The 17,413-nt window shown below is 38.6% G+C and overlaps 1 protein-coding gene and 1 pseudogene across 1 annotated transcript in view; one reads left to right on the top strand and one right to left on the bottom strand.

Moving 5' to 3' along the window:
* LOC144537890 (low affinity immunoglobulin gamma Fc region receptor III-A-like) overlaps nt 1-13,094 on the bottom strand; it is a 63,226-nt gene extending 50,132 nt beyond the window's left edge. The window contains exons 1-2 of the mRNA XM_078281801.1: nt 12,932-13,094; nt 12,403-12,645 (exon numbers count right to left, since the gene is read on the bottom strand). Of these exons, the coding sequence (XP_078137927.1) occupies nt 12,403-12,645; nt 12,932-13,094 (406 nt within the window). The remainder of the gene's footprint in view (nt 1-12,402; nt 12,646-12,931) is intronic.
* Nucleotides 306-7,720, top strand: LOC144537876 (uncharacterized; annotated as a pseudogene).
* Nucleotides 13,095-17,413: the final 4,319 nt, after the last annotated feature.

Below are 17,413 nucleotides of genomic sequence, written 5' to 3'. Positions count from 1 at the left end.
ACCATGAAGATGAAACTGAACAGAGAGGAGAGAAGAAGACCAAATCTTTAAATAATGACACAGAACTTCATGTTCTGATGGAAGGAGAAAGAGACAGAGAGCAGCTCAGGGCAGAAAGAGAGGCAGAGAACGATCTGGACAAGAAAAAGGCAAAACTTGAGGAAGACCTGCAGAAAATAAAGAACGAACAGAAACAGTTGGAATGGCTGGTTGCTACACTGATGAGACAGAAGAGAGAATCTGCGGAAGAGCTACAGAAGAAAGAGAACGAATGGAAAGAGGTGCAAGAATTATTTCCTAAATTCATGGGAGAGCAGAGGAAGCTGGAGAACCAGAGACAGGAATTTAAATTGGAACTGCGTGATGTAGAGAAACAGAAGAATGCATATGAGATGAAGCTTCAGTCAATGAATTGGATAGTAAAAGCGGCGATAGGACAGATACTATTCGAGGAGAAACTGGAACTGGAGACGAAAAATGAAGAACTTGTGAAACAGCTACAGAAGAAAGAGACAGAACTGGAGAGCAAAGAGGGTGAAGTTACTAGAATGACAGAAATGAAGAGGAAAGCAGAGAATGAGAAGGAACGACTCAATGTGACATTGAAGGAGATAGAGAAACAGGTGGATGAGATTGAGAGGAAGCTTCAGTCAGTCAATAGGGAAGTAACAGAGAAAGAGACAGAGAAGACAGACCTCAAAATACAGCAAGAAGCAGCAGAGAGAGAAAACCAAGAGCTCAGACAGGAGACAGAGCTTCAGGCAGAGCAACAGCAGGAAGTAAAACCTCTGGAAAGTCCGGAGGAAATCACAGAGCAGCTGGAGAAATCCAACATGGATTTCAATGAGAGAGAAGCAGAGAGTCAGGAAGAGCTACAGAAGAAAGATAAGGACATGGAGGGAAGAGCTGACACTAATCAAACACAGAAGAAAGAGTAGGAGGAGGAAGTATGAAAGGAAAAGGAGACAATAAAGAGAGAAGGGGGCAAGAAGGAAAAGTGATCCATTAAATAGTCGCAGGTGGTCATTTTAAACAATTTTAATTTCTGCAGTTAATAATTAGGGCATTTGTTGACATTAACTACACACAAAATAATTTCATTGAGATCCCTGGTGTTTTCAAATTGAGCATTTGATTTTTCATTTCTATTCTGTTATTTCCAACCAGTGCTGTGACGTTGAATGAGCATTGAGCAGGTTATTGATCTCTATTCACATCCTCCGTTTCACATTATTAAAGCACACATTAAAGTCCTAACCAGAGTTCTCTAGGTTGTTACATTGTATTGGTCCGGTTCGTTTCACATCGACTATAATATCAAGCGGACCTATTGGACAGATATCTTGGTGGGAGTACAAAAAAATCAAACTAGAACATTTGCATAATGCTACACCTTGCCATTAACTATTATTACTTTTATTTTGACAACGTAATCCTCTGCATTGCGTCACATGTACTTCCTCTGGGGCAGCCGGTAGGTTTCTCTCTAGCTGGTGAGATTTCAAGGCATAAAATATGTATAATGAAGGGTCAAATAATTTGGGAAACATATTGACAAGACGGAAGAACTCTCATGTCAACATAATGCTGCATTAGGTGAGTGTGCGTTCGTTTTCTTAAAATATTGACCGAGGTGGCGGGTATGCTGTGTTGCATTGTGTTTCCTTACCAAGCAAAATAGGAGAAAAGAATATCGTTATTGACTCCACAGTCACTACAACACCAAGCAAGCTAGAATCAGAAACTCTTTCCTCTTTGCTGTAATTGGCTAAAAACAACCCAAACAACCCGCTGTGAAAGAGCAAATCATTGTGTACGTATCATCATTTCCTCTCTTTGGTTCGGACTTTATCAAATTTGCTTTCACACCAAAAAGATCTGCACCACAGTCCAAATGGAAGACGACCGAGACCGCCGATTTTTGGCGAACCTTTTGCAAGATTTTGGTCTGCACCCAGGTCCGCATGGCACGTTCACAACAGTCAAAATGATCCGAACTTAGCAGAAAGATCCTAAAGTCCGGACCAAACGATGCTGGTGTGAAAGCCACCTAAAACAGCAGACTAAACATCAACACGCTAGCAGTAAACATACAGAGCTCCAGTGTAGCAGTTAGCATAGCTGTTAGCTTCTGTCAGTGTTTGTGCAGATCAGCAACAGTTTTTCAAGTCTGATGACAGCAGCTGCTTTGTGATGCTTTCAGTTTTATAATAGGATGTTTATATTTTATATTTTTTTCTATCACGATTGATTGTTGCTTAATGCTGCCTGTTTTAAATGTATTGTAATATTGTAATAATTGACTTTTGCATTATTCCACGGTGACAATTCACATATGGCTGTACTTCAGTGTATCACACCTGCATAATGTTACATAAGATGACTTAATATCATGTTGTGTATAATAACTAAACCCAATAGTGGGCTCATTGTGATTAGATGGAGAAATAAACCTTCATCATTACAAAATCTGACAGTAAATATGTTGCGATCCTATAACTGTATATACCAACATTTCCCCATTTTTTTCACTTTGGTGGGGTGGAAAGGCCTCTAGACCATGTGACATTTAGACCATGGGACATGAAACTCTCCATTGAAACCAACACTAATTAAATTATTTTAGTCAGATTGTATCTGTTGTTTTATTCACAGCGACCCTCCCTGGAGGTTACAATCAGTTCCATAACAGCAGCAGAGTTCGCTAGCAGGCAGGGAACACAAGCACACCTGAAGTTGTGTGCGGCAGGTGGATAGAGTCTTGGTGTCAAGGCACGGCAAGTTCCAACGATGAGGCGGTTTCTCTATTTGGCTTGTACTGTAGAGATGAGTGCACTCTGGAGAAAAAACATTCCAGTCCAATAATGTCAGGAGACTCTGTTCAGCTCAGTTTAGCTTGTGCTTTTCAACTCAGTTCAGTTCAGTTCTGTTAATCTTTCAAATAAAAAGAATAATTGTCCACATCTACCTCTACCTGGGTAGTTTGATTTTGTTTCGTTTATCTTTTTGGGTGGATGGAGGCCTCCCTTTTAATAATTTTCTTGCTTATCTGAAATCCGTGCGAACATCCACTCCTGGGACGGTAAAGCGGCATGCAGGAAGAACCCCACGGCCTCTTCAAGCAGCTCTTTTGTGATCACTGGCTGGTAGACTCGCGTTCTCTCTCTTAGAATCATGTACAGAAACAAACAACCAGAGAATCTTGAAAACAAAACCCAATAAGCGATCCTCCCTGGTCACATAGTGAAGTATAATGGCTTATGAGAGAACCAAACTCAAATTCTGTTATTTTTACTGGGTAAATCTGCCAAATTCTTAAATTCTAATTTCACTTCTTTTCACTGTAGCTCTCTCTCTCTCCGTCTCCACACTGCCTCAACAAGTGCAGTACAGATCCTATAATTACCGCCCCCTAGTGGGGATGACATACTATAACAGTTTTAACTCACTGTTAAATTTAACTGGGCTACAAAGACATGCCCTTAAAAGCCTAGATTAAACCTGAAACTTGCTTATGACTTGGCAATTTGAGGGCAAAATTAAAGAGTTGTTTCAGTCTCTGCGTAATACACAACTTTGAAAGATGTGAAAAAGTCAGGTGGGGAGCAAGAGCGAACAGGAGTGTGTGTGTGATAACGGATCACCCATCTCTGATCACAAAGCATTTGATGCTTGATACTAGTGGAGTGATCTGCCTTGTTTAAAGATACTGACTCTTCTTGAAACTGCATTGGAAACAAGGGGAATTAGCTCACCCAATTAAGATCATTTTTCACGTGTTAAGAAAAATATAATTTTAATACAAAATATGAGACTTGTTAAGATGGACATATTTTGCAGTACAAATACAAACTGTATAATGGTGTCTGGCCTAGGACATGTTAAAGATATGATTATTTTGTGGAAAATTTCTCTGAATATTATTTGTACCCCCACTAAACCATAATAAATGGTATTAAAATATACATATAAAGGGCATTTCTTTAATTTGCCACTACCAATTTTAGGCCTTTGGGGGGCAGCATTGAAAAATGAATGTTTGGACTTGAGGCCATTTCCTTATTCATCAGTTATCAATGTTTGTATGGTTTGTATGGTGCATGTTTACCCCTGTTTGAAAAGTTAAAACAAATCAGATGCTCAAAATGAAAACAGATATGCATCTTTTCAAAATGGTTGTCCCAGGTCAGTATTCTTTATAACTTTAATGGGAAATGTATTATGTTAACAGGATTATTACATTATTAACTGCAAATTGTTATTACGTTAATGGTTTAGTATGTTAATGGAACATTATTATATTAACAGTTGTAACAACATTGGTAGCCAGTTGTGGCTACCAATTCAGAGTTCTGGTACAAGACAAACTGTTCTCTACAAAAGATTTTGCTTTGCTCTTGACCACGCTGTGTCTATTTAAAAGACGCACCGCCTCTGTTCTTGTAGACAGCGTCTTCAGACGTGTGAACAGGCAGAGCAGAGAGAACAAGGTGGTTTAACTGTTGCACTCTCAAACAAACAGCACGCTCTTAAAAATAGACCCTGATACAGTGCGGTATTGGAAGCCCTCAGATGAAGGCTGATGATCATGATGAGAACCATGTCCATTTTTAAATGCTTTCAACAGTCCATTTTACCTGTACAGTCAATCCAGATCATTTCCAGTTCATTGAGGTACACTGTCATTAACTATGAATGTACACAATGTTTACTGTCTTCATAAATATACACAACCTGTACTATCTTTAACTACACAGGCTCTGCTGTCTTTTATTATGAATATACACAACACTCCAATTAATGCTCTTAAAATAATGAGATTTAAGATAAGATAAGATAGGATAAGAAGCAGTTTATTATATTTATCCCCTTGGGGAAATTCAGGAATTTGAAAACATTGCTCATCTGGACATATGCAGACTTATTTGGTTCTTCTGTTACTGTTTTAAAAACTTATTTAGCCTAATCAATGTGTGTATTTAGGCTTGATGAAAATCATCTTCATACCATGAATTCATCACCATGTAACATCGCCTTAGCTGAGTGAGAAACCCACTTCTCATATAAATATAGCTACTAGCCAATAAGTACAGGAACCTTGGGGCAAGTCTATGGTTTTGGTCACGCCCCTTACTAAAAGAATGTCTTGTGGCTGCATTGCATTCTGGTCTATTTTATGCTCCTGTGGGTGGAGAAAATGGTCTCTCGCCTCTTCTACAATGGATTTCTCCCTGTTGTTGAGCGTCGGTGCAAAATGGCGGCTCTAGAGAAAGAAGCCCTCACTCTTTGATTCTGAGGGACTGACACCAAAACCGCTGATGTTTTACATCCTGAAACATTTTCTCATATCAAACTCCATATAGCTGCTGGAAATGTGAGCATTTAATGTTGTTAATGTTATTTAATATTAATTTAACTCAGCATTACCTTCACATGTTTCTGCAGGTTTGATGTAGATGTAACTTAGGATTGGCCAGTTTCTAATTTTTGTACTCTGGAATTGATGAAATTTAAGATGTAGCAAAATAAAATATTTCAGTCAAAACCTAGTCAAGTAAAGGTAAAATTACTGAAAATTACTAACCCTAACCCAAAAATACTAAAAAGGACAAGTCCACATAAAAGCTACTCAATTGCTGTAACAACACTGAGTGTGACTTGTTACTTCCACCCAACACATTTCTTTAAACAAAGTCCTCCTTATTCCTTCAGTCAGGCGTCTCTTCCTTGAGTGACCTGTAATACACACAGGATACAATAGCTGTCAAGATGGTGAAAAAAAAGATTGCACTGCAAAAAAATTCATGTCATTTAAACTTATACTTGGCCTCATTTTATTTATTTATCAAGGCAAGTGAAAAAACAATCAGTGGGGTGAGATAAATTTTCCAATGCAACTCAACTTGCTTTAAGATTTTCCTTGAATCAAGTAACTATCTTGAAACAACTGCCTTATTTTAATATATAGTTTAATTTGAAAAATGTGACACTTAAATTGATGATTAATAGCAAGAAACTGAAGCTCAGTATGGGTAAATATTTTAATAATTACTCACAAAGTAGTTATTTTTTGAGGATAGGATAATCTCCGTTCATGAATTAGAGACATATTAATTTCATGTAGCAATTCCCAGACTGATATTTAGCATTTTTTTAAAGACATCCTTTGAAATTGTCCTTTTCATTTGGAGAGGCACAAGAATCAGGCCTGCGATTTATATTTTAAGAAATGGTATAAGTGATGCTCTGATGGATCGAGCATTGGGGTACATACTATGTGCTTACAACATGGTCAGCTTGAGTCCTTCCCATGTCCTGTGTGACAAGTTACCCCTTATATGCCTTTCCTCCCTCTCTCCTTCATACAGTCTAACAAGACTGAGAGATCCCATAAGAAGAGTATTCAGTCAAATTTAGAGGAAAGAGACGCTGTTTAAAAGGTATTGCCCTCAGTCTTACCTAATGAATAGTAGAATAGTGGTGGTCCTCATCTGTTAAAAGTGGGTCGGTTCCTTCAGAGGAACTGGACACTCCTGGTTCTGCTTTGGAAACAAGTAGAATTATCTCAGCAGGTTGGTAGAATGCTTCATTTGCCTTAAGAAAAATAAGATAAGATATTAAGAGTAAAGATTGTTTAATGGTTGACATGTTTTGCAGTGTGTCTTGAACTATAGAACACTAACAGATTGAACTGGAAAGAGAGCCATGTCTATTATTGCAAGATGCTCCGCCATGTCACCTTTCCAACAAATCAGCTCATCAAATTTCTGCCCTGCTAGAGCTGCCTCAGTCAACTGTAAGAGCTGTTATTGTGAAGTGGAAGCAACAGCTCAGGCCACACAAGCTCACAGAACGGGAGTGCCAAGTGCTGAAATGCATATCACGTACAAATCGTCTGTCTACGGTTGCAACACTCACTACCAAGTTCCAAAATGCTTCTGGAAGCAACGTCAGCACAACAACTGTTCAGCGGCAGCTTCATGAAATGGGTTTCCACAGCCAAGCAACCACACACAAGCCTATAAGATCACCATGCGCAATGCTAAGTGTCGGCTGGAGTGGTTTAAAGCTCACTGCCATTGGACTCGATGGATGAATCTGGGTTTGGAGGATGCCAGGAGAACGCTACCTGCCTGAATCCATAGTACCAACTGTTAAGTTTGGTGGAGGAAGAATACTGGTCTGGGGCTGTTTTTCATGGTTCAGGCTCGGCCTCTTAGTTCCAGTGAAGAGAAATCTTAACGCTACAGCATACATTGACATTCTAGACAATTGTGTGTTTCCAAATTTCTGGCGACAGCCTGAGGAAGGCCCTTTTCTGAACAGTATGACAATGCCCCTATGCACAAAGTGAGGTCCATACAGAAATGTGAGAACTTGACTGGCCTGTACAAAGCCCTGACTTCAACCCCATTGAACACCTTTGGGATGAATTGGAACGGCGACTGCGAAACCCAACATCAGTGCCGGACCTCACTAATGCTCTTGTGACTGAATGGAAGCAAATCCCCGCAGCAATGTTTCAACATCTAGTGGAAAGTCTTCCCAGAGTGGAAGCTGTAATAGCAGGGGGGGGGGACCAACTCCATATTAATGTCCATGATTTTGGAATGAGATGTCTGATGAGCAGATGTCCACATGCTTTTGGCCATGTAGTATATCTGAATACAAGCATCAGTCCAGACTTAATTTTGTTCGGCTATTGGCTTTCCAAGCATGAGGAACTGCTGGCTATCAAAAGTCAACATACGTCTCCTTATACCCATAAACCCTTGCGTTTTGGGGTTGTTTCCTGTTGGTTCAGATTACGTTCTCACTCCTAAGGACTGAGACTCACATTTTCAGGCATCTCAGCACAGTTATTAGTTATAGATAGATAGATAGATGCTGGGGTAACCTAAGTTACCTCAGCAATCATTTGACGAACAGCAACGTGCAGGTGATGGCCAAATTCAATGTCAACCCAAAGGAACATATAACTTTCACAATATTATATTAATGGCACGATAAAAAAATCATATTAAAACAGCTTTGGAAACTGTTTTGAACTGATATCAGAAAGAAATCTTGGTCACAATTTCACCAAATAATGCAGGCAGCAGCTACGGACGCCTGCCGACGTCATCCCAACTGTCTTTTTGGTGCTATATTTACATGGGTTTTCAATGTTGGTACAGACTGTCATATCAACATGTAGTATTCAATGTCAAAATGTTTGCTGAGTAGATACTGTAATACCCAAGCTGAGTGAGAGACTAATAGACAGAAGGGGAGTGAATGTGAGAGAGAAGTGGAGTGAGAGATATTTCACATAGGGTTTAGCTGTAACTCATTTCCACCTTTTTGCTAATTTTACATGGATATCTCAAGACATAATGTTTCTACATCACTCTATCAAACTATATTACCTATTGTACTGTATGAGGCAAACTACATAAAGTCTTCCTCATTGCTACAGACTCTAGAGAGGGGGCCCTTGTACATTTTCTGTCTGTGGTTTTCTCGTGTGGTTTGTCAAAGAAGCTCAAATTATCACAGACTGTGAGACAATGCAAACAGACCTTTTGAAAATGCTTCACAAATGTCTGTCCAGTAACTCACTAGTTCACAACCTTTTCTACTTGTGACACCGAAGCGATGTCTACTCCACCATTGCAAGCGTAAATGTGCAGGGTGGTGAACTTTGACAAGAAGTGATTAATTTTTCCTTTTCTAGCTGTTGACCTGATCAAAGGTGCTACATGTAGCATTTTGTGTTTCTGAAAATTACAAAATTACATGTGCTTCTAAAGTACTCCAATAACTGAGACACAAGTTATTATATCACAGACTTGCTGTGGCCACATGCTCCACAGGTAGTAAAGTCAAGTCAAAGTAAAGTAAAAATAACGTCAAATAAAGTACCTCTCTCCTTGCTGTGTTTTGTGATGACCGCATACGTCGCCATGGGTGGATTAGTTACACTGGCCTCTCCAGAGACTGAAACATAAAAAAAATATATGTATATATTATATATTGTCATCCTGTATTTCAACAAACTTTGTAGGAAAATATAAACTGGATACCAATATGATCTCACACAAATACATGAAATAGCAGGTAGGTAGGCAGACAGGTATACATAGGTATACTTAAAAAAAAACATTTTTCTTTACATCATAACAAGCCATTTAGGCTAACTTTGAGTCTTAAGATTTTATTTTTCTTTACACAAGTGACAAATTATGCTAATGGGATATAATTTCACTTTCTTCTTATGCAAATCAACGTATTTCAAGAATTGTCTTAAATCACGAAACATGATCTTGACAGCATGGATTGATCTGCTTTATTTCAAGAGGCTGGAACTTGGAATTATCTCACCCACTAGCAGATTTTTCACTTTTGAATGTTTCACATTTTAATGGGGCAATAATACAGGTTTTTCCTGTCCTACAGCACTAAATAAACATAATATATCTATGGGGGTTTGATAGGACTGTTGATCAATACCAACGTCTCAACGATTACCGCTGAGATTTCTTGCTTTCAAAACTCACTTTCTGGCATTGCAACACATTTCAGCTACGAACGCTAAAAAGCCTCCTTCTAGTAGTCTAGCAGTACTAGTATTCCAGTTGGTGATAAATTACCTCTTCACTTGATGTTTCTGTTGGATTAGCTATAGGCCACCATAGTTTGAGAGGAAGAAACTCATAAAGGAGGAGATCAATTCTATCCATTATGTTGCATTTCCCACTGGTTGCCAATAGAGGTCAAAAGAGTTCATAGATCAATTTGTGCCTCTTTCAGAAAAAACAGGATTTTAAGACTCAATAGTACACCAAATGCCTTAACATGGATTTTTTTTTTTTTTTGCAGGATTTCTAAGTAGGAAGGTAGGCTAAGATAAATTCCATAATAACAACATACTGATACATGGTTGGTGTTCCCCGCCTGTTCGATCCTCCATTCCTGGGTCCGATCCTGCCGTTGGCATCGCTGATGAAAAGCAGGTCACCACTAGAGCACAGAAGAGGAAAAAGAGTGGGATCAATACAAAAACAGGAGAAGAAAGAGGTATTTAAAGGCAAGTGTTTCAAAAACAATGCAGCAAATATAGCATGGGTTAGGGGTTAGGGTTAGGGTTAGGGTTAACCCTAACCCTAACCCTTGTGCAAATTGTTCTGTGTTGCTCTATCTTCGTCTTCTATTATGTCGGAACTCTAAGCCACACCCTAAGCATGATGGGATTTAACTGCATTATTATTCTATGGAGCAAACCTGTGTGGAAGTATGTATTCCTGTTTACTCAAGAGTTTCCTTTATTTTGGCAGTTACTTATACATATTCGTAGGTAGTTATTTTTCTGTAGCCTACCTCTGTGTTTCATACAGTGATGTAGTCCCACCACCAACAGCAGAGCCACCAATAAAACGGTGACAACAGTCCATAGTGAGTGATGGGGGGAAGGAGGAGTCCCTGGAAAGATGAAGAAGAAAGTACATGCTCTATGAGACAGGGTGGGATCTTAATGCTGCAATGCGCAACTTAATTTGAGATTAAAACAACTTTAAATAAACAGGATATATTCTTCATTATCGGTCTATGTATTCAGGCCTAAATCTCCCCGTTTGCCTGAAATTGGCTTTTTAATAATGGAATGTTGGGACGTTTTGGGGCGTAAACCATTTCCTGTGGGTACGTTGTATGGGCGTGGCCACTGGTGAGCTGGTTATGGCTATCAAGGTGAGGCTAGCGGCCACAGAGCAGGAAGTCACAGCAACATCAATGGAGGAAAGCAATAAGAAGAAAAGAACATCATAGCTAAATGTTCAAAAAGAGAAAACAATGCAGCTGTCGTTGGCGGTTTATGAAGATCTTATGGATAAACTGGTGATTCAGGTAATTGGTGTTACTGGTGTCAAGTAAACCAAAAACACAGGCGATGGTAGTCGCCATATTGGTCTGAAGTAAACGTTACTATGGTTACAGACATTATTTACAGCCATCGCAAGATTGGAGGAGTGGAGTGACTCCTGTTACCCGTACATACACAGTCTAGTCATTTTACTCCAGTCCTTGCTCCAGTGTGTACCATACATATGCGCATTCACTCTCATTCATAAATTTGGTTGTAGGTACACGGCATTACCTATCATCTGCACAAAACATGGCTGTGCAAAAAGCAAAATATCATCTTCATTTTGTTTGGAAACACTGTTGTCTCACCTCTCACAGCCAGCCAGCTCTCTGGTGATTCTCCAACACCAGAGATGCTGCACTTGTAGAGTCCTTCATCAGACTTGGAAACACTGTGGATGGTCATCTCTCCTGTAGAGCCGGTCCTGATGAAGAAGCCATCTTTATAGAAATCAGCTGGGAGGTTGGAGGGAGTCTTGGTTGTACAGTTCAGAGTCACAGCATCTCCCTCCATCACAGGAAGGACAGGACTCTCCAGGATCACAGACCCAGCTGAACATGTGTTTTTGTAAAAATGTATTTTATGTTAAACATGAGTTTTATAGACAATCTTGCTGTCACATACAACAGAAAATAGATTATCAATCATGTCACCATGTTCACACTGTGGTGTAGTGTGAACATATAGGCACAAGAATATAGGCATAAGAAGGTAGAGTTCCCACCCTCACTGTGTGAGTTAATTTCACAGGTCAATGGCCTTAATTAGCTCTAAAGTGCTTAAACAGAGCCTGAAACACATTTTTAACCTTGCCTCTACCTAGGAAATATTGTATAATATTTTATAACAAAAAATAAATGATGTGCCTGTGTGAGCATGCCCGGTGGTGAGCTAGTTGTAGCTATCAAGGTGCAACCTCTAGCAGGGTCTCTAAAGCAAACATGCGTACCACATCTTAAAAAAAGACATCTCAGTCCCCAAATATCAACATAATGTAATTTAAATTAAAAAAAAAAAAATCTGAAACCAGTTGATTTGCATTAGAAACAGTTGAAATGATCTCACCACATTTTCAGATTTAAAAATGACAGAAAAATATGATTTTAAGACTCAATATTAGATAACATTACTTTGTGTTTCAGAACAGAATAAAGTTGAAGTGCAATGCTCTGAATGTAAAAATATGTAGTGAGCTGTGATCAAATTATTATAAAATTTGAGCCCAAAAATACATTTTGTGTTGCAACTATCACACTGTCACACTATTTGCCCAGCTGGAACAGCAAGCAGCTTAAAATCAGTTCCAATGCAAGTTAACATTTGTTTATTGCTTGTTTAAAAACTGTCATATGACCCTTCTACCAAGCATCAAACGATGGGTCTTGACATAAGTAGGTACACAGCATAGGTACACTGCATCTTCTATCATCTGCATGAAATATAGCTGTGCAAAAAGCAAAATATCATCTTAATTTAGTTTGTAAACACTGTTGTCTCACCTCTCACAGCCAGCCAGCTCTCTGGTGATTCTCCAACACCAGAGATGCTACACTTGTAGAGTCCTTCATCAGACTTGGAAACACTGTGGATGGTCATCTCTCCTGTAGAGCCGGTCCTGATGAGGACGCCATCTTTATAGAAACCAGCTGGGAGGTTGGAGGGAGTCTTGTTTGTACAGTTCAGAGTCACAGCATCTCCCTCCATCACAGGAAGGACCGGACTCTCCAGGATCACAGACCCAGCTGAACAACATGTGTATACAATAGAAAATATGTTATCTATCATGAGGGAGGGGGGGGGGCTATGGTGAAGTATGAAAATAAAGGCCAACATACATTTTACTATCTTATTTTATTTATACTTTCCTTTTATTGTTATTCCTCTTTTACGTTTATCTCTTGATTTCATGTTTTTAATTTCTCATTTTAGCTTTTATTGTGAAGTGCATTGCATTGCATTGGATTGGATGAAATGGATATACTGTATATTGTTTTTTGGAATTTAACTCTTCCGTTACAATAAACACACCAGTGACATTGATGTTAACAGCATTGCTTCTCTTTCCCCTTCCAGACTCACACCAGTATTCTCCACTGTCTGGTGCAAGGGTAGTTTTAATGGTGCAGGAGAACTCTTTTGACGTTTCCCCGGTAGTAGCACATGTCTTAATTTCTCCCTTGATGTTCCTCATAACTTTCCATCCACTCAAGCCATCAAACCCCTCGCAATTAAAAGAGACAGACGTGTATTCAAAGAACTGCAGTCTGTTTGGAACAATACGAGGAAAAGCTGGATCTGAGAGAGAAACAGAGAGGAAGCGATATTAATTTAAGATAAAATATAATAATAAAATATCAATGATGCCTTCTCTTATCAAAACAAATTAGTGTAGTGGTACATTGTAAAGGATGGAAGATAACTTAAATAATTCGGTGACAGAACAGAAAAACTTTGACAGACTGGATGTTCAAGATTTTAGAGATATTAAATGATGGATTTAAGTATTTTGTATTATGTATGTATTTGTATTGTTTGAAAAAAGGAACCCAAGTCTTTTTTTTCTTTATTTTTCTATGGCTAACCTACATAATTTGGCACAGCATGCTGGAACATGTTGATTTGAAGCAGTTGATTAACTAACTGTTACTTACCAACTTTCTGGCCACAATAATCCTGAATTTGTGCAACCAGCAGCATCAATACAGCCACCACTGGAGAGACAAAGGAAGAGTAAACATATCACACATAGATGTTTTTATATAGATACGTGTCTGCTAGCTAAAAAAAAATAAAAAAATAAAAAAATACATACATAAAACTCTCAGGCTTTTCCAACTGGCTCTTATTGTTTTACCTTGCACCTCTCTCAAACATGATACTGGGATATGTGTTAGATCTGTTGTCTGGGTGCTGTGACCTCTGATCTTTGTACTCATTAATATTGGCTGCTTATAATGCTGGTGAAGAATTTGAGCGGCAACTAAGTGCCTGAAATGTAATGTATTAATTCGTACAGAAAAAACAACTCTGCAGAAAGCCTTCAAGAGGGATACATGACAGACAACAGATCTTAAATGTGCTGAGGCCTAAAATGTAAATGAACATAATTAATATAAATTTGACATATTCACTTCCACCCAGTCGGACACAAAGATGCAGCTAGACACCCAACATTGCTTTGATTACCTTCAACGTCAAGCGGCCTCCTTTTTCATTGTTTTGCGAAAACAGAGAAATGTAGAGGAAGAGAGACTCAGTACTCACACAGTCTGAGGCAGAGAGCTGTAACCTCCATGCTGTCTTGCTGCTGACTGTCTGAGCATCAGACTGAATAACAGCTAAGATCTAATGTAGGTGAGAACTTCCCCTTCCTGTGGAGATTATTTCTGCTGTTGATGCAACAGCATAGTGGAGTTTTAGTTTAACAAATATTTCTCAGAGGCAGAGCTGCTCTGGAGGAAGAAATAATCAAATTAATTGAGTTAAACCTCAGTGGGCAGAGCCAAAAACACACAGTTTTTCAGAGCAAACGTTTGCTAACTGGCAAACTTGGATGGCAAAGAAGGAACTCTGGTCAAAACATATACATATATATATATAAATAAAAAAAAGTTATAACAATATGTGATTGAAGAGGCGTGAATGAAACGGCTCTTGTCGTCACTATTATGAAACGGAAGCTCCCAGAACTGGGAGTCATGAGTTGTGATTCATGAGAATGAGGTTTACACTACAACCAAATAAGCAGTCAAACAAGAGTAATTTTACTAACTGACTGACTGACTGCATTCCTCCACCCAAGTAAATCATTTAGCTTATTCCACAAACTTAAGTTATGTTAGGGAAAATTCAGGCCAGTCATTTTGGCTGCATCCTAACCCTAAACTACTGTGTGCATCCTAATCATCTTTGTGCCATTATCAATTATCATAATCTATTTTGTTTGTATAGTTTTGAAAATAAACTTAGTCATCTTCTCACTCATCTGCTAGGTGTGTCCCTGTCGCATCTAACGACAGGTACATGGGGCTGTTGATGGACACATTGACTGTTGGGGGGATTGAACTAGTGACCTTTTCATTATGAGATGGCCTCTGTAACTACGAGGTCACCCTGTTATCCAGGTTCCCGTGGTTGCCTTGGTGACAGTTGATGTTAAGAAGGTTCAGCATCTCATCAGCTCTAGAGAAGGAGCAGCAACACGACAACCTGGTCAGACTCCATCTACCATCCTGCAGGGTCCAGCGCTTTGGAAAAATATTTACAGATATCATATTTTCCTTTCCTTTTCTCTCTCTCTCTCTCTCTCTCTCTCTCTCTCCTCCTTTTGTCTGTCTGTTCCTGCTGTTGTCTCTCTCTTCCATCCACTTCTTTTTCTATCCCCCCCCCCCCCCCCTCCTTAGAAAGGCGTGATAGATGTTATGAGCATGAATAAACGGTCCTACTCTGCCCCCTGCAGTAAATCAGGTGACCTATCATCACCTATCCCATCAACACTTCCTCTTCCTGGGTTGCCAAGACAACATAGAAATGTTTTTGCTCATGTTTCAATTTTTTTTTTTCATATTGCAATAAAGAAATAAAGAGAAGCAATAGCTTTTTTCCCTCATGAACAGATTTGATGAATACTGTAAGGTTTTATAATAGTGGCATCAGCTGTGTTCCAGTTAAGCTGTTTATTTTCAAGTAGCTCACAAACAAAAATGTTAAAAGTATGAAAAAGGTGCTTTCAGTTATGAAGAACAGTGTTATAATAAACTGTATTTATATAGCGCTTGTTAGTGCTTCCCCAAACAACATAAGATAAATAAATATGATAAGAGTACATTGAACAGAAAATGAAACCAGACATGAGAATAAAGATAAAATCAAATAAAAGTATAAGGAGACAGACAGGAACAAACATGGTAAAACAGGGATAAATAGGACATAAAATAACATTATAAAAATGATTTTCTATAAAAGTGTGCTTTGTTAGTTTAGGATATAGCAAGCAGACATGCACACTCACAATATTGTTAGAGTTACAATATGTCAGTTTGTCAATATATGATATTGACCTTTTATTAAATATCAGATATTGGTCGGCCATGTTCCTCCGTGACAGCTACAGAAAACAGTCTGGAAAACCAGGCTACAGCAGCGAAACAGGGAAATTCACATAGCGCCCAGTACAGTTTTTTTTATTTTTTTTATTTGAGGACTTTGACCATGCAGCCTACTTTCCTCTGAGTTGAGGTGACTCTATCGTGCAACAGGTATGTAGTCTTTTAAATGTATTTCCTATTCTTAAATTGCTTATTGTGATGCCTTTCCTAACTTTTAATTAAAAGGAATACACCATATATATATATCTATTTTTAGAATAAAAGCAGGTCTGCCGTTACAGCTGGAGGTTTCGTCTCAACTATTATATTTTCATGAGTCGCTTATTGCACTCAAAACTGTATAGGAAATATTTAGGAAATGTAATAATAATTTCGTCAGCACTCAACTGATTTTTAAAACAGCCTACAGCTTATTTTGAGCGGTTGAACGCTAAATCCATTGTTTCTGAACACCGAGCTGTCGGTTATTATGGAATTGCAAGTCAGTAATTTATTGAAGCGATTGTACTTGCATTGTAACTGAAATACTGTAGATTATAATAAATGTAATGTCTTAAACAAGTCTGACAACTTCAAAAAACATTTTAAAGTCACATTTAGTTGGCGATAGGCTAAATAAAAGTGAAACTAGTTCTCAAGCACTATTACACAATGAAGGGCATACGTAGGCCTATTGTAGAGGTCAGTTTTTTTATTGTTCAAATTTATAAAAGTATAGCCTACATTTTGAAACAGGTTACCAAGCCACGTTTGGATTCACACTGCAAGCGTAAATCAAATTAATCCATGCATAAACACGGAAATGAAAATGAAGGAACGGCCAGCAGGGGACGCTGTCGAGCAGCCTTTGTCCTCCTGGTACATTATTCAACATGGTGGCTGTAGATGCTTAAGGTATATTTGACAGTTTGTTGTTAACTTACATGCATATCTTTACAACTATATCACCAAAGTTAATTTTTATTCACTTGAATACACAAGGATTGTGGGACAATAATATGAGAATGAGTATGAATTTGAAACCTAACCAAAGCATGCAAAACTAAGATGCAATGACTCTGTAATGAAACCTTGCAATTAGTTTATTTTTTGTGGTGGGGCTAATTTAACCATCCATTTAAATCTAACCATCATTTTTTTCTTTTTATCCTGATCAGTAGTGACTTCATTTGAAGAGGCATTTTGGACTTGAAAAACATTGCTTTTCTTCCAAGTGGTCTTCCTGGGAATTAAGACTTCACAACTGGTTTAAGTCAATTTTCAGAACTCCAGGATGCTTCACCTGAAGGATGGACTGTCTCTTAAATCTCAGCTCAGTGTCTTCAGTTCCTTGGTTTTCCATCACGCTGCTGTCCTTCTCCTTCTGACACACCCTTGTGGAGGTAATTTACACACAAACCCA

This window comes from Centroberyx gerrardi, chromosome 23 (genome assembly GCF_048128805.1).
Source record: "Centroberyx gerrardi isolate f3 chromosome 23, fCenGer3.hap1.cur.20231027, whole genome shotgun sequence".
Taxonomy (NCBI): domain Eukaryota; kingdom Metazoa; phylum Chordata; class Actinopteri; order Beryciformes; family Berycidae; genus Centroberyx; species Centroberyx gerrardi.
Note: the sequence above shows the minus strand (reverse complement) of the source record. Positions and strands in the feature narration are given on the sequence as shown.